This window comes from Pinus tabuliformis, chromosome 5_2 (assembly GCF_031772625.1).
Source record: "Pinus tabuliformis cultivar Carrire ecotype Pingquan chromosome 5_2, CPIR1, whole genome shotgun sequence".
Taxonomy (NCBI): domain Eukaryota; kingdom Viridiplantae; phylum Streptophyta; class Pinopsida; order Pinales; family Pinaceae; genus Pinus; species Pinus tabuliformis.
This window is the reverse complement of record NC_142306.1, coordinates 960,338,112-960,365,356: the sequence shown is the minus strand read 5'-3', so window position 1 is coordinate 960,365,356 and position 27,245 is coordinate 960,338,112. Positions and strand designations below refer to the sequence as shown.

Genomic DNA, 27,245 nt, shown 5'->3' with positions numbered 1-27,245 from the left:
TAAGGACTTCCTAAAACAATTCCACATATATCCAAAGGAATTATGTCTAACTCAACCTCATCTACAAATGCTGACCCAAAAGAAAACTTGAGTTTGCATTGTCTAGTTGCTTGTAGTTGTGCTTTATCATTCAACCATCCTAATGGGTATGGTTTCTTGTGAGGTGTAGTTGCTAATCCTAATTTCTTTACAATTTCTTCAAAACTTAAATTTACTTGTGAGCCACTATCAAACAAAGTATCAACCTTTTGATGTTTGGAAATAACTCGAATATGAAAAAACTCATGTCTTTTCCTCTCACTCTCTTCATTAATAATAGATTGTGCATAATTACTAGTAGATGCTTCAGAATTATTACCTTTTATACCTGTCGCTGAAATGGTTGTTTCATCTCTCGAGTCTGACCCCAAATCTTTCTGAATAGCTGCAACAGTCTTCTTCTTCTTGCCCTCAAACTTCTTAGGTCTCAAATTTGGATGCAGAATCCAACAATGCTCATCATCATGCCTATCATTTTTACAGTGAGTGCATGAAGCTTTGCTCTTCTGTGCAGTGTTAGCCTTCCTCACTTTCTATTTATTCTTTCTTTTCTCCTTGCTTTCGCTTGCAGTGGGTTGGGATGGTCCCCCAACTTATGGACTTCCATTCTTTCCTCTAGCTTCTAGATGAGTAGCTTGTACAGATACTTCATCTATACTAGTGGGATTAAACATGAGGATGGTATGCCTCATGTAGCTGTGTAGACCACCAATGTACTTCAACTGTCTAATGAGATCCCTAGAATCAATGCTCTCTTTCTAAATTCTTGGGTGCACCCTTGCACACTTTTCCCTTTCAACTGTCGAAGAGTTTGCCAACTCATCATGGCTTGCTGCATGTAGGCTAATGTATAGAACTGCTGTCGGCCGGATAAATCGTTCTTGCGTACAAGATCGATCTCCCTAGTATCAACTGATATCTAGCGATAAGCAGAACAAGCAAATCTACCTTTCTCTAAATATTGCGATTTATAAATAAAACCAAGAGGTGTTTTAGACCCTACCTTAAGTCCAATGCTAGTTTGTGGCAGCCACGCTTCGACCGTCCGAATGAGTTTCCTTTTAAGAACCTGCAAACAAAAACAAGCACACATCAAATAACACCTGCATAGCCAATATAATAAATCATATTCATCATGGTGATCAAGGAATCCATGAAATAAACCATAAAAGACAACTTATTGAGAAAAATAAACTTGATTGTATTAACTTTGAACAAAGAAGAACTTTACAACCTTTGGTGCCTTGATGTTGTACAAGCTCCTCCCAGGGTCCAAGCAAGAATCTCCTCTACTTTGACAAGCCTCACACTCTTCCTAATGAGATCAAAAAGGTATGTAATCTCTCCTCTCAAGCTTAATTAGAAAGACTAAATTCCAACAACATTTACCCTAAAAAATATTCAGCTTTCAACCTCTTTAGTAACCAACCCAATGCCTCATTTTATAGTGTAGAGGAAGGAAGTTACAGGTCCACCTATGAAGGGATAGAGTCCTCCTTCAAAGGGATAAGCTCCTCACATCAAGGGGTTAGCTCCTTTAGGTATGGGATGCATGCACCTTAAAGGAGCAAACTTGCCACCTCAAGATTCCCTCTAGAAGCTTCCAAAAATAACCCAAAGTGACATTTTAAGAATGTACTTGTGCCTTTTTCACTTTACAGGGGTCTGCACCCATTACACAGAAACAGAGCGGTCAGGCACGCAGGGGACATGACCAGTGGATGCAAGATCGCAGGTAATGCTAAGAGAAAGTGCGGAACCAGAGTTTTAGAGATTTTTAAGGGCTTTCTCTCATTTTTCAAGGCTTGACATGAAGAGCTGAGGTTTAAGACTTGCAAAGGAGGAAAGTGTAAGTGGTGATAGACTCACACTGATTGCAGAATGTCATGGTGACAATATTTTGTGCAACAGATTGTCCCCTAAAGTACGAAGTCTGTAATAGATGAGAATAGTATTTGTCATCTAAGAAGAGTGAAGTACTTTATCATTTCAAAGATCATCCTGTGGACGGCCTAGTTGGAACCTGTAAAAACATTCAATACAAAATATATATATATGTGAACATATCATCGCTGAAGTAGGAATTCCCATACTTAGATAAAAAATGACTAGAGAACTAACTAAAATGCTCTGATATAGGAATGATTTTGTAATACATCACAAGTATAGACATATGTAGACACAGTGTGGGAATGACCATCTGTTTATGAATAATCCAATGTATAATGAATAGAAAAATTCCTCGCAACCTGGATGGTGGAAACTAGATCCAGGGTCTTGATTTTTGCTTCCTGAACTAGTACGATTCTATCCATGTGAATGAATGTGTCGAATTCGAACATGGTAGAAAACACTTGATTACCAGTCAATGATGTGAACTGTTAACAAGTGTGAGAGAAACCACCAGTAATGTCAATGGCTCTCAAAGTACTCAGTACAATCCATGAAATGTGAATAGATGAGCTGATGTCGAACATGTCATAGAATCCTTTGATCGAAGGTCAATGATGCAACCTATCGTCGAAGGCGAGAAACCTGCCATTGAGGCATGCAGATTCCAAGGTACTGATGATTTCTAGATCATCTTTCTAGATAATGAGTTGAAGTCGATAGAAAGTGATCCGTCATAGGCAAGCCCACAACACGAAATCATAGATCAAGTTTGAAGAAATATATTTGCAAGGACTAACTCAGGGATGGTCAAGATGGATGACAGATATTTTGCAGATGAATGGTTTATTTGCACTGACCTCTTGAACACATAACGACACTGCAGATGGTTTGGTGACAATTGACCCAAAGCTAATACCCAAAAACTAGCTGAAGACTTTCAATATGGTTTGATTAACTGTTAGGCAAAGGATTTCCCAACCCAGGTGAACAAAAAATGTCATGTTCAAGAGTGGTTAGATGCTTTTCTGAGACATAAAGTATAACAAACATGTTCATTTTTCTCTCTTTTCCCCCACCATTTCTGGCAAGTACCTCTTTATTTTTGACAAGCTTGAGGAGGATAACATTTGCTTGGTTATAAGCTCATCCTTCGGATGAGTCCAACTTAGTTTAAAATTCGAACCCTAAGAAGGAGTGGTTCATTCCTGTTTGAAATTGAACAGGTCCTTTACTGTTAAATTTTAACGAGTCCAGTATAGGAGAAACTCGGCGTTTTTCAATTTTAGGGAGTCAGAAGAAAAACTTAAGAAAACTCCATGGTTGTCATTTTTCGTAAATTTGTGTCTCCCAAGCCCGAAAAAGTATAAAATAATACTTGAGAGAACCGCTTGACCATTACGATCAAGGAGTACTTTCAATAATTAGTGTCTCTGATCAGAAAAAGTAAAAAAGCAATCAATGACACGTCGTTTTATAACCAATATCGAACTTGAAACGACAAAAGCTCGACAATATTTTCATGTTTATACAGTCAGAAAAGAGCTGTAAGTGGACCGTCTTTTTAATTTCATTTTAACGAGCTTAAAAAGAAAAACTCAGCAATCTTTTCATATTTTACGAGTCAGAAAAGAGCTTAAAGAGGACTCTAATGTTTTTTGTTGAAAATGATCAATTTTGCCTGAAAAATCCAATATTCTGCACAAAAACTCAAACATTACTCATACCTGTTTAAAATAAATAAAAATGCATCAAAAAATTACCTTTTTAAAATGAAAAATAAACAAATTAAAAATTGATTTATTCAAAAAAGCTTATAAAAAGGGCTTTTGTAAATTCATTTTTACCGTTTGACTTTAGAGTGAGAAAAGAGAGCTTTTGGGTAAGAAACTTCCTGTGAAGATTGCGGAAAATCCGTTCGTTGAAATCAAAAACCGTCACCTCCAGGTAGTCCACATTACTTCACTCTTGCATTTCAACCGTTTGAATTTTGTTTTTAGGCTTTCATTTTGATTTTTTAAAGAAAAATTAGTTTAAAAGACCGCTTGCAGGGGTCCGCACACTACAACAAAACCAGCGATTAGCGTCCCTTTTTACTTCTTTTTTTGCATCTAGAGCCCATTTTTGGTGCTATTTGCATCCATTTATCAAATATGGTGCAAAACGTGACACAAAATTTGCATCAAGTTTTGCACCAAATCTTACACCAAGTTTAGCACCAGGTATTGCAATAGGTTTTGCACCACGTTTTGCACCAAATTTTATGCCAAGTTTTGTGTCATCCTTTACACCAGGTTTTGTTCCAGGTTTTGCATCAAGTTTGGCACCTAATTTTGTTTGACATACTTTTGCATCCTCATTTGCATCCACTTTTTGCACCTACACTTGCATCAACTTTTGCATCCTTTTTTAAATCAATTTTTGCATCCATTTTTTCATCCATTTGTGCATCCCTTTTGCGCCAAGTTTTACATCGTGTTTTGTGTCTAGTTTTGCATAAAATTTTGCATCTACTTTTGTTGCATCCACTTTTCCCTCTTGTTTGGCATCCGTATTTACATCCTCTTTTGCATCTATTATTGTACCCACTATTGCATCTAATATTTTTGTGCCACAATTAGCGCCTAGTTTGGCACCTCCTTTTGCACCCACTTTTGATTATAATTTTGCATCCACGTTTGCATCCTCATTTGCGTCTAGGTTTGCATCAACTACTACATCTATTTTTGCATCCCTTTTTGTATCCAATTTTGGACCGAGATTTGCATTAGGTTTTGTGTCTCGTTTTGCATCTACTTTTGCATCGACTTCTATTGCATCCACTTTTGCACACAATTTTGCATCCACTGTTGCACCCAATTTCACTTTTTGCATCCCTTTTTACATCTTCATTTGCATCATACTTTGATTCTTTTTTTGCATCTATCATTACATCCACTTTTGTTATGCCACAATTTGCACCATGTTTTGCACTCACTGTTGTATCCACGTTTGCTTCCAATTTTGCATCCATGTTCACATCCTCTTTTGCATCAAATATTGCATCTATTTTTGCATCCACTTTTATGTCAGGTTTATGCATTGGGTTTTGCATCTCGTTTTGTATCTACTTTTGCATCTACTTACATTATATCCATTTTTTGCATCCAATTTTGTTTTTCCTGTTGCATCAATGTTTGCTTCCACTTTTACATCCATTTTTGCATCTTATTTTGCATATTTTTTGTCTATTGTTACATCCACTTTTGTTGCACCATATCTTGCGCCTACCATCGCAACCACATTTGCTTCCACGTTTGCATCCCCTATTGCATCCACTTTTGTTTCATCCATTTTTGCATATACTTTTGTTTCCGTTGTTGCATCCACATTTGTTTCACCACAATTTGTGCCAAGTTTTACACCTACCATTGGACCCATGTTTGCTTCCACTTTTGCCTTCATGTTTGCATCCAAGTTTGCATTGACAACTGCATCTACTTTTGCATCCACTTTTGTGTCAGGTTTTTCATGTTGTTGTGCATCTACTTATGTTGTATCCACTTTTCATCCAATTTTACTTCTATTGTTGCCCCCATTTCTATGTTCGCTTTTGCATCCCTTGTCCAACACTCATCATATTTTCTGCATTGATGATATTCCTTATGGCATTGACAATTATGAAAAATTGATGACAATGTCAATAATATTGACAATGATGAAAATGAAGATGATGGCGATGACATGAATTGTGATTATGATGATAAAGACGGTAGTGGTTACAATGACAATGATGATGATGGCAATGATTATGATGATGACGATGCTAATGACGTTGGCGAATCTTCCCAATTTTAGATGTTGTCATTGTCATAATCATAAGCATTATCTTTGGTGTCATGATCATCATTTTCATCTAGGTCATCATCAAAAACAATAATGGCATGAATGATGATGATGCATGATTACAACAATGTCGATAGAAATTACATTAATGATGATGATGGGGATGATAAAAATGACAATGACGATGATAATGGTGGTGATGATGATGATCATCGATCATCTGTCAAAAATAGATTTGTTATTTCTCTTACGTATATCAATGTGTCCTAAACAACCCTTTTCTAGCACTGATCACATTTTTTGGGTTGATGATATTTCTTACAACATCTACAATTATGAACAATTGCAAACAATGTCCATAATGATGATGATGATGATGATGGCATGAATGGTGATTATGATGATAATGTAATGATGGCAATAACAATGACAGGGATGATGGTGATGATGATGACAATGATTATGATAATGAGAATGACCTTACAATCTTATGGATTCGTGAACAATTACTAGTTTCAATACCATCTTCTGGATACGTATTACTATCATACTTTTTAAATTTTCTGTCTCTCTTGAGGTATCTTACTATAATGATGTTGTCAACACTAGAAAGATATCTTGTTGTAATGGTGGTTCTAATGTTAGCACTAGCAAAGTTTAGTAGGGAGGATGCTACTACAAGAGGAATTCCTTCTAAGTGACTATGGCATTCAAAATGAGGCTTTATGGGCTGCTTGTTAACACATGTTCTCATGCTCATATAAAATTAATGTGAAAAGTTGCTTTAGTTGGTTCCCATGCATAATTGATATTGATAATGGGGTGGTATAAAATTGTAATGGGCATATCCGTTAGTTAGTTATGATGGGTCAACAACATTGAAACCATCCAAGTGACATTTCACCTTGGAACAATCGTCACTCGTGCGAAAACACGAAGTTTATGTAAATGAAAGTTGTGATTGTAGTGGAATTAAAACCATCGAGAAATATCAAAGAAGACGCTGCCTACCAGTTTTGAAAGACAACCAAGGCATTGAACAACTATTTGCGTTAGGATGTAGTGAGGGAATCAAAGGAAATTTGGCAGCCCTAAGTTGCCATTACTATTGCCAATCACACATTCAATAGTAACCATAAAAGGTAGCCACATATAAACAGAACCTCGAGGTGTTGACAGTCAGAATCTATTGTAATAGCTTTGACGTATATATAGTTTTGTGTTTAGATGAGAATGAAGTGGGTTTCATCCAGGGTTCGGCTCAATCCTCGTCCATTCCATGCAGTGGTGTTTAATTCGCCAAGCAAGAGAATATTACGTGAGTGTTCAGAGTTAAATCAACAGAAATCAAGGACGTGTGATTGTCAAATTATTGCTCCTCCCTTATGATTGAGCGCTTGATGCGATGGTCATTATCCTTGGGTGATACTTTTATTCCCCATTTTCTATTGAAAAAGTAGTGTTTTTCTGTTCGATTATGATAGGATTGGATGAACACCGGTTTGGGTGGATGTAGACCCATGTTTTTTTGTGGTGATCTTCAAATGTCTTGAGGATAAGAAAAAAATCCTTGACCAAGGTCCATGGTTTTGGAGATGAGTTGGTCTTCTAGTGAAGCCATGGTTTCCCAACTTCAATCCTCTCACTATGTTGCCGATGACTACTCTAGTATGGGTAAGATTCCCAGTTTTCCCATTCACTTTAACCATCTAGATCTCTTAGAAAAAGTGGGCAATTTTATTGGAAGATTCGTCAAAGTAGACAGGGAAAGACTTTTGAAAGGCATTTTCACCTATGTTTGCATATGTGTTTAGGTAGATCCCAATGAAGTTTTGCGAGATAAAATTGAGCTCAAGTGGATGGGAATTGTGTATTCCCAACCCCTGGACTATGAAAATACAACTTTTCGATATAGTAATTACCAACAAGATAGACACCTTCAAACTGTCTGTCCCTTTCCAATAGGGGCTTCCTCCTTACAATCATCTAAGAACTCTAGCTGCAGTTGGAGGGATCTTAAGGAAAGAGAGGGATCCAAAATGTAACACCCCTCCCTTGTGTGTCAAACTTTGCAAACCTAAGCTGAGAAAAGCTAGGTATGATGTGTAATATAAAAAGTAAATACATTATTAATAAATTAATCACTTGGAAAAGCGAGACACCAAGAGATGAGATTCTTGCCAAATCACATTGGTGAATGGGAAAGGATAATTCTTTCATGGTAAAGCTTATAGATAAGTTGGATGGATTGGAGATAAATATCCATTGAGAAAAACATAAAAGTTGTGCGGGAGAGAAAGGCAATCTTCTATGAGGAAAATCCTCATGGGAGAGAAAGGTGAGCTTTTATGAGATAAGCCTACGCAAATGGATAAAAAGATCCATAAAAGCGAGACACTGCTAATGGAAACCATATCATGAAAGAAGGTATTAAATACCCATTGCATAGATCAATTGGAGGCGGTTGATCCATGGCAAGAACATCGACTCGGTGGTGAACTGAAGAGTCATTTCTAGGTTGGGTAGCGGTGCTCTGTTTTCCAAGTGTCGTTCTCTCTTTTGATCTAGTTTGACTCACTTGTGTGGATTGTTCTGTATGTTGGTTTCTTACCCTCTATGTTATAAATTCCTTAGCATATGAGAGAATTTGCTTGAGTTTTAAATGCACTGCATGTGGCGTTAATGAGATGATTTTATGGATGCACATAAATGAAATTCTAATTACAGTCACAGTATGTGGATCTTATGTAGAATTGGTGTTAACCTGTCTTTTGTTAAGATAGTGAATAGTCGTGCTTGAGCCGCTATGCAAATTTGTTAACTGTGGTTAAGGCTCGACTGTATAAACTATGGTACAAGTTATTTGTGCTATGCATCCAATGCTGCGCTTCTGATTAATTGTGCATAATCCCTAAGATACACATGTTAACGTGTAATGCAACTGTGGCAGACGGATTATTGATTATGTATGATAAATGATTTTGTTTTGAAACGGTAGAGACTATGGTTCGGGTTATCTAATATATGCATTATGCATTATAGGATGAATTGCATCCATTGAGGCGTTCTAATTATTTATTCGTATTGCATAAGATATATGTCGATGGTACTTTCGGCCATGACAATAGGAATATGAACATGCTATATGGCAAAGCTAGTTATTGTAAATGGATGACCTGATCTCCATAAATGTTGGATTGAATCCTCAAAGGAGGGATACTCAAATGCGGGATATTGAATAATATTGATTGATTCCTCCTCTGTGATGTGATGTAGGCATGGGTAGAAGTGCTTGTGTTAGCTTTGTTATGAGGTAGTTGTATATGAACGCGTGTGACAACCATTACATCTAAATTTATTACAAGCTAAAATTAGTAAAGGAAACCAATATGTTGCCTTTAATACTGTGGCTAGGAGGTGTCTACTGAAAGAGGACCCAAAGTTGATCATAATTCATGGAACAAGGTACCAATCAACCTTAAGCACAATGCAAGAATAGGATGAAAACCTTAAGCATGACCACCAACTCATCGAATGGCCTTGAGGCTGCAATATGCAAGAAGAGGATGAAAAACATTGACTTTGAAAGCTTTTACAACCAGAGAACCTTAAAACCCCAACTCCCTCCTTAGGACAAGTGTATTTGAGTTTAACAAGAGTTGGCTTCCAACACACCCAACGCTCAATGCCAAACATGACATGGTACACTAAAACACAAAGACCATAAAACCTTTCAACATATCGACAAAGTACACATTCTTCCTTGAAATACACATTCTAAGGAAACCCACAAATGACTTCTCCTCATTTTGAGGATGGTACCTAAGTTAAATTGGATTGCATAGGGATTTCTTAACACATGGTTCAAAATTATTACAACAATATACTCATTAATCACTAAATATGTCATTTGTAGGAATTGCAGTTAGGTGGGGAGGATAACACTCCTATCCATTTTTAAAGCTACACCCAATTAATAAGTTCTCCATGTGCCACAATAAATGTAATTTTTATGACTATAGTGACACATCCCTCGAGATTTCCTTCCACACCAACACTTTTATCCATGAACTAAAGAGTGACTATTTCATTATTATATTATACATACATGTTAATATAAGCATTAAAATTTGTATTCCTTTGTAAAAAATGCTAGTCCAAGAGATACATTTGATCACCTTGTCTTGTATCCAATATCCAATGTTGACCCCTATATCCTTAGATCTAGAGTGAAGGTTTCATTTCTAATGTTGTGTTTGAGCTTAAATTCTAATTAAATATTTGGGTTAGCCAAGGTCATTACTTAACTTAATGGCTTTGCAATATACAATGTATCATATTTTTTTTAAGTTCAATTGGTGAGATATGTCTGGGGGATTGAACTTTCGATCACTTGGATACACAAGGGCTTGCCAACATGTTTTTTTCCAATTGTGCTACTACCCTCAGAAAATATACAATGTATCATATTAACATCCACTTAAACCAAATTGAATTTTGGGACACATGTCTCTTTGATGATGAAGGGAATCCAATTATCTGATGTCAAACACATTCCCTCACAAACACTCACAAAGACCCTACACTTTTTAGGGTTCGAACCTAGGTTGTCTGTTATGAAACCAACTCACAAAAAGATAGAAAAGATAGATCAACAACTTAGAAATCAGCCTCTTCGAGGGGAAACCTCCTTTACATTACACAAAAGAACAATTATTAGATGATACAAATGACAAAGCCTCATTTCTATATATAGGAGTCTAAGGGGTCACAATATAATCAAAGTCAACATAACAATAATAATATAAGGGCACAAAAATAACAATAGTGGGCTTCTATGGGGCACAATAATAACAATATGGGGACAATAAGGGCACAACAATAACAGTAAGGGCCGCAATGACACTAGTAATGGGGGAATCACTAGTGTTATAGGGACATAACATTGTCTATATGGAAACACTGTATAATTTTGAATTTATTTATTGTAGATTTGTACATAGATGGATATTCCTTTCTTTACATTTATCTTTTAGACTTCTTGCTTTCACCAATTGATTTAGAGCTTATGGAGTCTCAAGTAGCACCAATCCCCTTGCTTCTATTGGATTGAATAACATGATTTCTCTTTTGAAATCCATAATATCTCATTCACATGCTTCCTATTTCTCCCATAAGACTTTAGCACAGACTCCATGATCATGTTTGTGTCCCTCTTAATAACGCACTCCTTGGAAGGGGCCATAAAATCTTTTATTAGGACTAAACTTGGATGTCTCTTCTTTCTTGCCCTTTGATTCTTCATTCAATCATACCACCCATCAACTTGTTATTTTTCCATTTTTCTTATAATGACCTTTGTTGTTGGGAAGGTGCCTTTCAAGTATTTTGTCTTTGCATATAGATACACATAAAGTATCATTATTTTAATCTAATGGACGTGGTTGTTAAAATCACCAATATTTAATTAAATATGCATTGTTATACCTTTGCTCAAGTCAACTTCAATTCAAATTCTAACACATGTGGATACCCTTCCTTGCTTAGTTTGTATATTGTTGTAAGTCCCCAATATATTTATGTTGGCTTTTGAAAGATCATCTCATCCCAAAATAAGTAGGGGGGATTCAATATTCAAATCCATAGTGGGGTTGAAGAAATGGATATTGAAGATGGATTCAATTATAGAAACTATCTTTTGAAAAAAGGTTAGTTTTGCCCCAAAAAGAAAGTCCCTCCTTTGAGACCTTGCCACAACTTCCATAGTTGTGAAATTTTACAATAATAGAACCTTTAGAGTAGAGGTTTACCATATACTTAGAACTTAGGTTGGAATTTATTTGATTCTTGAACTCTTTAGATGATGACTAGAGATCATTAAATACATAGTTTGAAGCGTTTGCTTGTAGTTATTAATGAACTTGTTAACCATCCATAGATGAATACTTCCCTTGCACATGTGCTTTATTTTCTCAATAATGAAAGAATCCTACTATGTTTTTGGTATATTCGACAAGACTACATCTTTAAAATAAAGAAGATTCAATTCTTAATGCTTTGTAATCCTGTAAGAGGGGAGGGACAATCGAAGTCACGCAGGAGGAGGTATTCCCTTTTTTTAGCGAAACTCTACAGAGATAAAGCACTAAATGCAAGATTAACCCCTTGTTTATGTGATAATTAGGGAATATATATCTATTCTCTCAAAGATTAGTCTTATATATTCAAAAAGAATTTCTCATTTATTCTAAATAACACTTAACACTGTTTATAGAATAATTTCTCAACATTACAATCACAATAATCATTTTTCAAGGCAAAAACTAAATCAAAACTTTTTGAATATGCAAGTAGATAATATCCACAAATGAAGATGAAAACATATTTTGAGCATGTTTAAAGTGGATTAAAATATAATAATAAAAGACACAACAAAAATCTTGATACAATAATAGCTCAAATAATTATCTTTAACAAAAATCTATTAAAAATTACTATAAAATTATAAAATGAAATTAACATTAATAAATAATCAATTAATTTATATAAAATCCCAATTTAATAATATATAATTACTTAATTCTTTAAGTTCCACTTCAAAGAAAGCATTGACACATCAGCTAGAGAAGGGTGCATTATTGTTTCGGAGTTCTATGTCCGTCGCATCAATATTTTATTTGATGTGCCCAATTATTTTTCCAAAGTAAAACTATTATTTAGCTTAAATAATAGAATGTATAATATTTCAAATTCTATAAAATGTATAATATTTCAAATTCTTTGAAAATCCGTTTTACTGAAACACAAATATATGGGCGTCGATGACATGATCGGACGGTAGATATTCTATCCCGCCTTTAAATTCAGATCCTCTTGGTAGTTTGGCGCCATTGCGCGTATCCCTCTCAACGAGCTCAGTAGCTCGCATATGAACAATCATGGTTTGCAATCGCATAAACATTGCCCCAGAATCGATCCACGAGCCACCAGATCTCTCTCTGCACGACTTCCAACAGTTCATCTGCGTTTCTTCGTGGTCAAAACGATTTCAGAAAAGGTATTTTTCTGCAAGAGAGTGCTAAAATTGCAAAGCGCCATTATTTTCTTGTCGCCGTCATGAATCCTCTACGCCTTGTCCTAATGAAATTATTTAGAGTTCTTGATTGGAAAAATTTGCCATATTTCAACTTTCTGGAAATATTTCATTAAATAAGCTACCGTATTATCTAAAATAAATCTGAAGAAAGAGGCCGTGCTCAAAACAATGTTTTAAGCAGCAAATTTCACAAGGGTTATTTCTGGTTCAGTTATTCTGAGCTTTCAATGGAAAATTTTGACTCTATTTTGGCTTACAGGCAAGATTTCATAAACTAACGCTCTCTATAAATGGACTAGACAAGGTTGTGCTCAAAATTTTGTTTAAAAAATGGCAGAGTTTGGGAAGAAGTTCTTTAAGTTAATGGATCAGCATTCAGATGCATTTCGAGTGGTTTGATTGAATGATTTCTGTCTCAGTTCCGCACATTTAAAAGTTTTGGAGAATGGGAATTGATAATTCTGGTATTTGATGGTGTTCTATTCAAATTACACAGAAGAATATAGAAAGCTAGGGATTTTAGAGGCTAAGCGTACACAATGGCACAATCTTTACAGGTTTTCGTCAGATTTTTAAGACAGGCAAATAGGATATAAAATTAGGGATTTCACTAAGCCAAGAAAGCTAATGCTACATTCTTTACAAATTTACTTCAGAGTTTTGAGACTGAACATTTTTGATGTTCAAGTGGTTCGTAGATATCTTCATGCGGTTTCTATTTCCATGGAACCAAGAATTTGATACCTCAACATGAAATACTGTGCTCCGAAGGGTTTTCCCTTCCAACTCATCTTTGTGTAATGGAATAGAATCGTTAATGCTCTTTAGTGTATGGAGAAGTCAAAACTAATGGATCAGGAAGCAAGGGCTATTGGAACGGTTAGTAATTGAGGGAAACACTATCCTTCACAATATAACAACGTAGAGGAAAAATCATGGTACATTTTTGTAGTTTTGGTCAGATTAGGCCATCCAAGCACGCCGTTAGAGATTTCAGAGAGAAGCTCTTTGTTTTCTTTAGCACCGGCTAAAGGGGAGAACTTTTGCCACATTCCGGGCTCATCTCTGTTCATTATAGAAGGAGGTCTTGTAACCTGCTCCAAACTGCCAGTTTCTCTCTTTGAAAGTTTGTATTGAAAACCAGTGCTGGGTCGAAGGTTTACTCATATGAAGGATGCAGAAAATGAGAGTCCTTTAGTGAGTCCATGAAAAAGGCTTGGCGAAGATTTGGGGCAAAATGATACCTGCAGCAGAGCCAACAAAGTTCCAAAATTAGAGCCAACCTCACCAATTAAAATCTACAAACAACCTGGAATCCTATCTTTAGGACGAGATTGTTTGAAGCACCCTGAAAACTCAAGTATGTTATTACTATGCTACCTTTCTATAGATTGGAATTATTTCTTTTATTGCTGCAATATCCGTGATATAGTCCTGGTTCAAGCAATTGAAAGATAGACTTGATTTTTCTTCTAGTTGATTATGAGACTCTGTAGTTGAAATTTAAAAAATGATATGCCCAATGTTGCATGGCCCATTGATCTATGCAACAAAGGTTTTATGTTGACCTAACAGGGGAATGAACTCCAGTGGGCCCAATTCTGGGCTATACAATATTTTTTGTTTAATAACAGAAATGATAATTTGAATAAATTATTTAAATAAGCAACCTTACTATGGGCCAGTGACACAAAGAACAATAAACTTAGAAATCTATTTTGCTGAACAAAAGAAACAAGCTTGGAGAATATTGTTACTCTAAAGATTCAACTTCAACTTCATATGACACAAAAGATGGGGTGTTAACTTACGATATTTAGCCAAAGTAAATCTAATAGGAATGACTAACTTGGAAAGTAAACAACTGGGCTCTCAATGCCATTTAGTGGCCAGCCTTTCATGAAACAAACAACGCAACCTTGCAGGTAGTACATTCCCACAGTGCAAGTTGTTTATGAATAGCAAAAGGAAGCACTGCAAAACTGGTTTATGTAGACCTTCTGTGTTCAGTCCTCCTGTCTATCTGTTTTATACAATTTGACAGCAGTATTAACTGATACTCACATGGGGACCAATATGAGAAGCCATACAAATTCAAAATAATTAAGCACTGAGAGAACTCTTTCTGCTCATACAGACCTGTAAAATGTCATCAAGATTAGAAAGGGAATGGCATATATCAGGAAGATCATAGATCACAAATTTCACCCTAAACTACACTGTTTGTTGTTTCTGAAGTGAGGTTGTTTTGCTTTCCAGTGAGAAGATATACTTGAATTCTGAAAGGATATGTTATAATGCTGATACTACTTGTGACTGCACAGAGAGTCCCTGAGTCACTGAACAACCACCATTCCTCTGTGGAAAACTGGCTTCTGTATGAAGGGGTGTTACCTGCAACAATGCCTATGGACAATCCTGCAGAAAAATGGGCTCTGCTTGAAAGGTGTGTGATCCCTTCAACATGCCGATAGCTGATGGTTATAATTTTGAAACATAACCTAGAGGAGAAAGAAAGGAAACTTCTTCCTAATCGCGCACATGGCAGCCCTTTCATATTGATTAAGCCAGATGCAACTACAGTTCCATGGGAACAAGACCAAAAGCCATCATCAAAACACAATGTTCCATGACACTAGGAAATAGACCTTGAGTCAATCTGGTAAATGCATTATCTGTAACAGTAAGAATAGATGAACCGTATTCCTCAGTAACTGCTATTCCTCACATCTAGAATTTTGCACCCCTTGGTATCCTTAGTGAGTCTTTTCCTTCTTTCTAGAATGGAATTTTGAGTGTAGGTGCTTTTGTGATTGTTTCATTGCCTTCTTGTATATTATTGGTCTCTCACGTGCATTCATGGACAGGCATAGCCCACTAGATATCTGAGAGTTTGAAACAGGCTTGACAATTCTCAAAGTTTTGTAAACTTTTCTTGTCATTTTAGTATCTAGAGTCTTGTCTGCTATGGTTTGGAACTTCTTGAAAAAAATGTTGGCATTGGGGGTACACATGCTAGTTTTACATTTTTACCCAATATGGTGGTGTGTAGGGTATCACAAGATAATGTTTTGTTGGAAACACATCAGGATGGTTTTCCTGCTATTGATGTGAATGACTACTTCTGTTAAGCATATTTTGCTCTATGCCATGTTGTAGGAGGATGCATACCTGGGATTGAGGAACACATCCTATGGTCTGAGGGATTTGTCCAAATTTTGGGGACATGTCTTCTGGCAACATATCATAGTTAAAATTAGGCTTAACAGCAATAGCCATTTGTATCAACAGCAGGAAAACCATCCTGTTCTATTGTCTCAAGATACACTTGGATTTGCCGAGTATTCATTGCAAGCAGGTTAAAGTTAAAACTAGCATTAGTACCCATTGCTAACATTTTTTTTCAAGAAGCTCCATACTTTATTTGCAACTCCTATATCCAGGATTCAGGATTTGTCGGGGGGGGGGAAGGTACAGAAATGTCCTGAACAGCTCGAGATGCTCCTTGGCTTGCTACCTGATGTCTACATGATGCAAAATTTAAAGTTGGGGGACATCCCATGTTATGGTCATATGCATCTAATTTGTAAATTTCATTTTCCTTCACACCATGCATCTAATTTGTATTATGTATGAGAATTAACAAAGGAATGATGCTCTTTTTCCTCTTTTCCGCTTTCCACAATATTTGCTGTTTTTTTTGGTGAGTTTTCCATGTTCTAGATCCCACTTTGTTCCCACACACTCAAATTTTAGTTGCCTTGCTCTGCCACAATAATAATGCTTCAAATTCTTAGTTCTGGATTTGCTTATTCTTATTTTTAGATTTGCTTTAAACCGAATCTTTACCTGTAAATTGAGATGTAAACTTAGAGTTGTGTTTATAGATTCAGAAATAAAGTTGAGTTTTTGAAAAGTTCTCAAATGAGAGGCAAACGTTTCAGGCTAAGCACAACCATACCCTTTATTCTCCTCCCTTCCTATGGATTATAATTGATAATCTAATATTTTTTAACTTCATTTGATTCTCTGAAGTTGATTCCCTTCCTCCATTTTCATTAAAATCATCATGTTATAAGGCAAAAGGGCATACCTTTATATGAAATTTTGCCAGCAAAGAGTCCAAAATTAAATTTTGGACAATCAAATTTTCATGCAACTAAGCAACATTGCTTTTTAACAATACTATTGGTTCAACATTTTTTGACAATGGTCTTGGTTCAGTACTTTCTTACGAGCAGAGCCCTCTCCATTCCTTCAAGCAAGAGTGGTCTCCTTGGAAAAACAATAAATCTGACCATTTCAATTTTTTCATAATGTAATACCTTGTACCGGATATCTTTGGTTTATGCCTTCTAAAATCTTGGATACCTCATCAATTTTTCCCTTAGAGAAACACTGTTTTACAGAGTCAAAAAGTTAGTTTCACAACCTCTTCTAATTATTTTGCCTTCTAATTGTAATGATTTTTCCACTTCACTGGTCTGAAATAGAGCAGACATTACTTCTGTGTATACTTTAACATGTACAGAGGATTTACAATCTATCACTTCTTCAAGAACTTTTTATGCCTCAATTTTTTTTCCTACCTTCCCAAGATGATGCATGCCATAGATAAAACTTGCATGACTTGGAACAACACGTTCCCTAAGCATTTTGTTCAGTATGTGGGCAGCGACTTGAACTTTCTTTGATTTGCAGCAAGCTTTGATGAGTGAATAGTACAGAGCATATGTGGGTGAGAGACCCTTTCTAATCATTATCGCCAGTTGATTCACTGCCTCATCCACCATACCCAACTTGCATAGGCCTCCAATGAATGTCCTATAGCAAACTATATCAAGATTTAAAATTTTTCATCTCCATTAGATAGTTCCTTGCATGGTCCACTCTACCCGCGTTGCACAAAGCATTGATCAATGCATTCAAATGGATTGTCCACTCCGAGAAAGGATTGTCCCTGATTTTAATATATAGTGTGACAAACCGTATGTGACAGGCAGGTGGAAAACTTTTCTCGCAATTGACTAAGCGACGTCCTGCGAGCCAGACTTGAGACGGAAACCTTCGTCAGAAGTATATGCTTGGCTCTTTTCCAAACAAATGAAGAGTCAATGAGGTTTTGTGTAATCACTTCTGGTATCGTATTGGGTTATTGTTAGAAGCGATAATTGGATTCGGATTCTCATCGAGCGAGTTGTTCTGCTTTCTCAATTTGAGAGGGTTTGTTTGGAGGGAAAAATGAAAGAGGACATACAAGAATAGTGAGGGGAAAGATGCAGAGGAAGAGGATTGAGAACATCGCCAACAGGCAGGCTACATTTTCCAAACGTAGGTGGATTGCTGAAGAAAGCTTACGAGCTCTCGGTGCTCTGCACTGCAGAAGTTGAACTTGTGATTTTCTCCCCAGCAGGAAAGCTCTATGAACTGTTTTTTAGTGCAAATCCTACTATTTTGATTCTAATAATCATGGCTATGCAAACCTCATGAGATTCTTACTAATAACCCCGGTGGTGCAAGCCCTAGTAAGCTCGATGTTGAAAAACTTAGTGTAAAACCTCCAACAACAACATAATCAATACATGATGTCAAAAAAAATGGAGAAGCATCCAAGGTTCTTAAGCAATGATGTAATGAATGAGGTGGAGAAGCATCCAATGTTATTGAGCGATGGTTAGCTATACAAGGAAACATGCAATGTCATCTTCCTTTCATTTTCATGGATATAACTTAATACAACTTTCTTATGTAGAAAACATGGCTTATCTTAGGCTTAACCATGCATATAAAATACCACCTATCATCTTCATTGAAAAAAGAATGGTGTCTTTGTTCATAAATATCAGTGATTAATCGTAGGAATGGCTATTATTCTCTATCAAACAAAATCAAGGACTAAGTAATGAAGATCTTGGTCGACAAAAAAACTTATGATTATTAACTTCACATTAAAATTCACTTCATCTCTGCCACCTTCAAGGAAATCTTTGTTATCCATCACCATATTGATGTTGTGACTGGGTCCTTGAAAAACATTCAGCAGGTTTGATTCATGGAAACCTTCAAGTTAGATAGTATACGTCATGCTAACTTGCAAGAGATTGGTGTGAGGTACATTGAGGCTTGCAGGGCCTGCCTTGCAGTTTGCCCTCATGAAAGCATAGAAGTAGATTATAACCAGTTTCTTAGGAAACCATGAATCCTTTCTAGCCTTGACATCTCCGTGACCAATAAGATATACAACTCCTGATAATTCAGAACACTTCCATAGTTCCAAATGTACATCACAAGAAGGAAGCAGGTGGCAAAAACCATTTATCCAACCATTTTCCCCCACTTTCATCAAAACTGCAGAAAAATAAATTAGCTCAGTTGATCCAAATAGAACAGGAAATCCAATCGCAAGGAATGTATTTTTTGCCCATATAAGAACCATGACAAGAGTCACTAGGCTTGTAGTCACCATAATCATCTCTACCTTTGCAATGCCATATGCATTTGATATCTCGACCGTGCTCTTAAAACAATCACATACCAAGACACACATTATCATTAGAACCCAGTTGATGACAAGAATGTAGATCTGACCCATGAACCGTCGCGATGTGTGAATTATTTTCAATCTGGGAAAGCATCCTAGGGCCATGGACATTTTAATAGATGAAATTTGTGTTGAGATCATTTCCTGGCTTGCAATCATGGCAACAACACTAGCTATCACGAAGATTGGCCAGATAAAACCATCTGGAATTGAAGCAGAGAATACGTTCTCCACCACAGAGGGATGCTTCATAAGATATGCAACTTGATCCATGTAAGCCAATAGTAGGCATGGGAATACTACACATGTGAAGGCTATCTGGATGGATCTTACTGAGAAGTGACCCAAATCAGCAAACATAGCTTCAGCTCCTATTATGCATAACACGCAACCTCCTAGGGACATCCATGCTTTGATAGTGTTCCTCTTGAACAAGTAATAGATATAAACAGGATTGAATGCCCTTAAAATTGTCATGTCATGTTAAATAATATTGTAAAGTAAAATAGAACCAATAGAGAAAAACCATATCATGAGTGCCAGAGAAAATGTCATGCCTACTTTGCTTGTACCAAATTGTTTTATGCTGAACAAGATCACCAGGAATATGATTGAGACAATGACCATTGTTTTCAACTTTAGTATTTTTTCAAATATTAAGAAATGCGAAACATAATATATATGCTAAAGAAGAAACATATTATATATCTTAAAGGAGAAACATATAATGGTAATGCAAAGTTTTAAAAGGTATGTGATCCTTAGGCTTATTGGAGAGTATATAAAAAATTTCACACCTTTTTATGAGATATGGGAGGAAAACATGTTAAAGATTTTTAATAAATATAAAATTTCGAAAATGATGCTAGTTACGTGTGATTCTTTTTTCATTGTTTGTGATTATGAAAAATGAAACTCAATGTTTTTTCATTAGTGCACACATATTTCATTATATAATTGCATATAGAAAAATCATTCCAGAGCCGATAACAATAAAAGTGAAGAATTTATGGTCCAACGTTATATTTAAGGGAGATGTTTGAGGATGACGTTTGAATTTTGTTTTTCATTTTAAGACATTTGGAGCAAATATTAGGAAGGACTTTGAGAAAGGATTGTCCTTGATTTTCGAAAATGGAGTTGTTCCTTTCCAGCCATATGACCCAAGTGACCATCAAAGGGAGAGCTCATATGTTTTTTGGATGTTTTCTTTATAGCCATTTTTTTACACATATCCATAGAGTCCCCATGCCATTGATGTGAATTACTTGTTCGGTTTTTTTTAACCAAAATTTTTAACGAAACAAGAAAAATTAAAAAAATACCTCAAGATCAAAGACTGAAACAAAGACCTATTGACATACCTTTTAAAGTATGGAAAGAACTTGTAAAATCATATGAGAAGTTGGATGCACAAAGAAAAGCCAACAATGAGAGCATTCAGGTATTGAATTTTTCATTAAACATTATTTAGAATGTATTAATACTTATAAGTATCTTAGACATGTATTTGTGTGAAAATAAATTGAATTGGTTTATGTTTAAGGACAAGGCATCCAAGGCGAGGTTAACCAAGACAAAAGTCACTCATCGTAGTGGCCAGAAAGGTTTAAAAGCACTGATAACAACCTTTGTAAGTATATTAAACATGTGATATTTTTTTAATAAATTTTGTACTAGAAGAAAGTCATTGTTATCTAATTTCTCCCTATTTACTGATTGATAGGAACTAAAATATGGAAGACCTCCAAATCATTTGGAAAAGGAGGTGCTGCAGCAAAAGAGATGGGTTGAATTTGTTGTTTGGATGGACTCTATGGTATGTAATCTTAGTTGGATTTCCAATATACTTTTAAACCATATTTTCTTTTTCTTTTTTAGTACTATTAGATATTATATCTTACCTCATTTTATGGTTAACATTGTATAACAAAAACATGCGTTGTGTTATGTAATTAATACTAACATGTAATATTGATTTTTTTTGTCAGAATGCTATAGGTAATGATTGCCAAGACGATGATCCAAATTATGTTCAACATATATCAGGAGATGATGAGGATGAGGATGAGGATGATGGTGGTGAAGGAGGAGATGATGATGATAGTTGCGGTGTTGGTGATGATGTGGATCAGAGTAATGAGGATGGTCAAGATGATCATGAGGATGATCTTGGTGGTGGTAGCTAGGCATGCACATGCATTGTTTTTTATGAAGAAATTATTGTGTAGAATGACATTGTTATGTTTAGATGGGTGTTGTGAATTTACCCTATATCAATGAGACATTTTGATTTTGTAATCATACGATGAGTTTGATTTATGTATGTTGTTAATTCATCGTAGAATAACGATATTCATGAAATATTTTGATTTGTTAATCATATTTGAATTTTACTTGTTTTGATTAAAAATAATACTGATTTTATTAGTATTATGTTGCTATTTTATACATGTTTTGAAAATTGTTAATGACACATTGTTATTTTTTTGGATGGATGTTGTCAATTTCTCTTAAATTTCTTTACAAATGATTTTGAATTGTGATATCTTCTTTAATGATATTTAGAAACTATCATATATTTCACTATGAATCTATAAAGGGGGTCATATATGTAAAGAAAAATATACTTTATATAAGAAGTCAAATGCGGATGTAACCATGGATGCAAAATTGAAAGTAAAATTGGATGTTAAACTAGGAATTAATACAAAATGCAAACAATTGACATACAAAGTGTTTTAAATTAGAAGTGAAAAATTGTGCAATAGTTGACACAAAGAAGGGAACAAAACATGGCATACAAAAGGATATCAAATTGGGCAAAAACAAGGACACATAAATGGGCACCAAATTAGATGCAAAAAAAGACAACAACTAGATGTAAAATAAGATGCAAAGTTGAGCATTAAAAAGAAGCAAAAAACGTTACAAATTAATATGCCAAATGATGATGCAAATAATGGTGTAAATTTGGGATGCAAACTTGGGTGCAAAAAAGGAAAAAAAAAAGATGTAAGAAAAGACATAAAACAAGATGCAAAATGGGGCTGAAAAAAGGTGAAACCAAGGATGCCATATTGGATGTAAAAAATGATTCCTAATCACATGCAAATTTAGGCTCGAACTCAGACACAAAATTATATGCAAATGTGGACACAAAATGAAGCAAAAAAAGATGCAAATTTGGATGGTGAAAACAATGTAAAACTAGACACCAAAAAAATGCAAAATTGGATGAAAAAGTCGGTGTAAATAATGGTGCAACATTGGACACAAGTAGACACAAAAAAATGGTGCAAAAAGGGGCATAAAATAGCTTAAAATTGGATGCAAAACTTGGTGCAAAAACAAATACAAAAGTAGACGTAAAAAATGGCTCTAAATTGAATGTACCATTAGACACAAAATAAGATGCAAAGGTGGACACAACACATGACTCAACATAAGATGCAAATATAAATGCAAATTTGGATGCTCAAAATGATGTAACATTAGATGCAAGAGATGGTGTTAAAAATGATGCAAAATTGGATGAAACAAATAACGCAAAATATGGTGCAAAATGAGATGGGAAAAATGGAGACAAATCAAACGTAAATGTGGATGTAAAAAATGGTCCAAAAAAAGATGCAAAAATGGGCACAAAAATGGATGCAAAATTTGGTGCTAAATCAAATTCAACACATGGTGCAAAGATAGGCACCAAAGCCGGTGCAAAAATAGAATAAAAAACTAGTGTAAGACTAGACACAAAACCTGGCGTAAGACTAGATGCAAAAACTGACACAAAATGGATGCATAAAAAGACGTTAAATTGGATTCAAAATACAGTGTAAACTTGATGCAAATGATGGTGCAAAAATGGAAGCAAAGAATGACACAAAATAGGAAGCAAAAGAGAATAAAAAATAGATGCAAAAAATGACACAAAACTAGAAGCAAAACCTGTCATAAAATAAGATGCAAATCTTGGTTCAAAATTTGACGCAAAAAATGATGCATAGTTTGGTGTAAAAAATGATGCAAAATCTAGCGTGAAAAAGGATGCAAAATCAGGTGCAAAAAAGGGCGCTTTAAAAATTGTACAATAGAGCCAGATTTAGCGCCAGGTTGCTCATCACAATTACAAAAAAAATGCACTCAAATCTGGCGCTAAATCTGGCGCAAATCACTGGTTTTGTTGTAGTGGCAGGTGCCACATGCGAAACTTGCGGACCCCGAATTTTTCCCACAAAGGAAAGAGCCAGGGGCCCACACCTTCTGCTTGGACAGAGTGCGGACCTACGCACTGTCCCTAACTAGAGGGTGCGGACCCTGTGAAAGGGGTTTTAAAACTTCAATTTTTCATTTCCGCCCAAAATTTTTTGAACTAAAATGTTCTAATTCACCTTTTTTACAATGTAGGATATACACAATGCTCATTTGGCGGGAACAGGAGCACGAAGATGTGGACCTTGCCGCAATTAATCATTATCCATACCTATTTAAATTCTGGGCCATACCTGGCATGAGGGCCCAAGTAGACTTTTTGCAGTGGCTGGTGGATAGATGGAATATACAGGACCAGTGTTTCATTATTGGTGGCCACCAGCTCGAAATGGAGCTAGAGGACATTTACTTCTTGACTGGTTTGCCCAAGAGAGGTGAACGATTATCTCTATTCAGGACTAGGCCAGGTGGCCAGTCTGTTGATAGTCTCCGACTAGAGTTTTGTAATGACCAAACGAAGGACAAAGGGATTGATATCAAAACTATCTCCCGTCCTGAACTCAAAGTGATTGCATTTACTGTCATGCGGAAGCGCAACACTGCATGTAGCCACCAGATCCCAAATGCGAATGGCAGTAGACTGTTATCGAGGCACCATCTTCAACTGGTGCGAAGCTGTGTTGGCGAATGTAAAAGCCAACTGACTAGAGCAAAGAACGGACAACTAAAAAACTTTGGATATGGTTTCTTAGTTGTGAGCTTTGGTCTAGAGAGGGTTCCGATGTTGGTCCCACAGCATCTTTCCATTGGAGCTGGACCTCCCTGAGAGCCCAAGCTGATGCGTTGGGTTTCAGTTATGGCCTGTCATCCTGAGGAGGGTTCAGAGGTTGTTCGATTTCCTCCTGAGTATTTTCGTTGGTTGGAGAACCAACTTTTCGCGATTCAGGATTTTCCTTATGCTGGGATGGATTATCGTGGTGATCCAGACATGACTCTTCCACCAGGAGAGCAGTGGGATGACTCAGGTAAAATCATTCTCAACATTTTCTAAGTTTTTTTTTTTGAAATCGTCCAAAACTGATAATAAAAAGTTTCAAATGCAGATGTGGGTCCACGGTGACCAGCTACTCTCTGGCCCTATGAGAGGAGACACCCAGCTGCAGCGATACTGGCCCCACGGGACGAATCTACAGAGACCCTGATCGAATTGGAAAATCATCTAGAGCGTTTGACAACAGATATTCCAGAGACTAGCATAGATGATATTCCACTTAGGTTACATCGCTATGTGATTGGGGTCCCAGGACCTTCAAGAGGTTCCTTTGTAGGGTGGCCCGAGCAGTGGTTTCTTATCATGATCATCACTAGTGATAGGATGATCACTTTTGTAGACTTGATATGACATTTTTGCCGATCATAAGGTGTTTTTCAACCTATGATTGAAGATGATGTATATTTGAGACACTTCTACGCTATGATATATCACTATTACTGGCTATCTTGTAAAACGTGTTATGGAATGTTTTTAAATTTACTGTTTGATTATTGCAAATGTCTATTTAACATTCGAGAAGCAATTGCATCTGCTAATGTATTTAAATATCTTGGAATATGCTGATATTCAATGTAGTCAAATTCACGTTCTAAGAGACGAACTCTAAAAAATAATCTTAATAACACTGGATTTCTAATGGCATAAACTCTATTAAGCTGCAATACAATGAGTTCAGAACTAACCTAACAATAAAACTCCGAATCCCAAATGAAATGGATTCAGATCATAACTCAATCACTGCACTATACTCTGCAATGTTGTTCGTTGTTTGACCGAGGTTTACCCCATGCATAGATACTAACTCATCAGAGGGTGAATAGATAACCCAAGCTGCAGAAGAAATGTTCCGTGTATTACGACAAGCACCATTAGCGAAACCAATGTATGTTTGAAGAGACGTCAACATCTGCAATATCAAGAGTAAAATCAAGATAAGCAGGAATAATGATAAAAAACTCTCTAAACTAAGCACACTTTTCTAATCTAAAACACACTAGCTAGAAAGAATATAATCTAACTAAAATCTCCACACCCAGATTTAAGCATAATATCTCTTCAGATAAAGACCATTTCTGGGTTTACCCAAAGAGACACCGTCAAAATCTACCAATTCATAGGCCCCTTTCGCCAGCTTTTGCTTAACAACATAAGGACCATGCCACATAGGTACAAATTTTCTAACGCCTAGCTTATCGTTTGCTTGATCGTATAGTAAGACTAGGTCTCCTTCCGAAAAATTACGAGGTGTAACATTTCGATCGTATTGAGCTTTAATTCGTTTGGCATGAGTTTCGATTGCTAATGCAGCATCACGTCGATTCTCATCTAGTTGAGCTAAGTACAACAAACATTTCTCCTCTTCGGAAGTGGCTGGGAGTAACTCTATGGCTATTTGCAACGACGAAATTTCGCATTCAATGGGTAACACAGCTTCCAAACCGTAAACCAGTTGAAAAGGAGTGAAACCAGTTGATGTTTTTACTGAGGTTCGATACGCCCAAAGCGCTGAAAATAACATGTTATGCCAATTCGACCTATGAATACCAATGATTCGTCAGATCATGATGACTAGAAATTTGTTGATAGCTTCAACCAGACCATTAGTCTGTGGGTAATATGGAGTAGAACTATTGTGACGCAGGCCAAGTTGATCTGTTAGTTCAGTCATCATGATGTTTCGAAAATGAATCCCATGATCAGTAATAATCTCTTGTGGAACACCGAATCTAGTAATTATATGATTGAAAACAAAAATTACAGCAGTTTTGCCGTCTGCCGAAAATGTAGGCATCGCCTCGGCCCACTTAGTAAAATAATCTACCGCAAGGATGATATACGCATGCCCCCCCACCGAGTGAGGGTTACATGTAATAAAATCGATACCCCATTTTGCAAAAGGACTGATGGCAATTATAGGGTGGAGAGGAGCAGGTGGAGCATGCATCTTTCGATAAAAAAATTGAAAATTGTGGCATTTTTGGATCGCATATATACAATATTTGAATAAAGACGGCTAGAAATAACCAGCGTGCAATATCTTTTGGGCTGTGGCATACCCAGACATATGACCGCCACATGCTCTAGAGTGACAGTCATTTAGAACCTTTTCAGCTTCTTCATGAGTTAAACAACGCCGGAAAACATAATCTACCCCACGACGATAGAGTGTATCTCCAATAATTTTGTATTGTTGGGATTGGAATCTTATTTTCCATCGCTGAGATCGTGAACTTTCAAGCCGAAAAGATTGGGTTTGGAGATAAACAATAATATCTCCATACCATGGATCAAGAGTACTGATAAGAAACAAGGATTCGTCCGCAATGGGCTCTTCCGCCACAATTTCAGTATCAGCACGCGGGAAGTCACACATCAGTTCCGCAAATACCAAATATTTCTTTGACTTGGATTTTTCAAATTCTAAGTCAAATTCCTGCAGGATAACAATCCATTTGGAATACTTTCCCCCTAGCAATTTTTTGGTAAAAATATAGATCATAGGGTTACAGTCAGAAATTACGGTAGTTTTGTGTAGTAAGATGTAATGACGAAATCTTTGGACAGCTTGAACAGCTACCAAGGCCAAT

General features: G+C 36.2%; 1 protein-coding gene across 1 annotated transcript; it reads left to right on the top strand.

Moving 5' to 3' along the window:
- The first annotated feature begins 12,648 nt into the window (after window positions 1–12,648).
- Window positions 12,649–21,717, top strand: LOC149162479 (uncharacterized). Its single transcript, XM_089435709.1, has 4 exons — window positions 12,649–12,811; window positions 20,938–21,024; window positions 21,118–21,210; window positions 21,383–21,717. The coding sequence occupies exons 1-4, from the start codon at window positions 12,683–12,685 to the stop codon at window positions 21,578–21,580; spliced, it is 507 nt and encodes a 168-aa protein (XP_089291835.1). The 5' UTR covers window positions 12,649–12,682; the 3' UTR covers window positions 21,581–21,717.
- The last annotated feature ends 5,528 nt before the right edge of the window (window positions 21,718–27,245 follow it).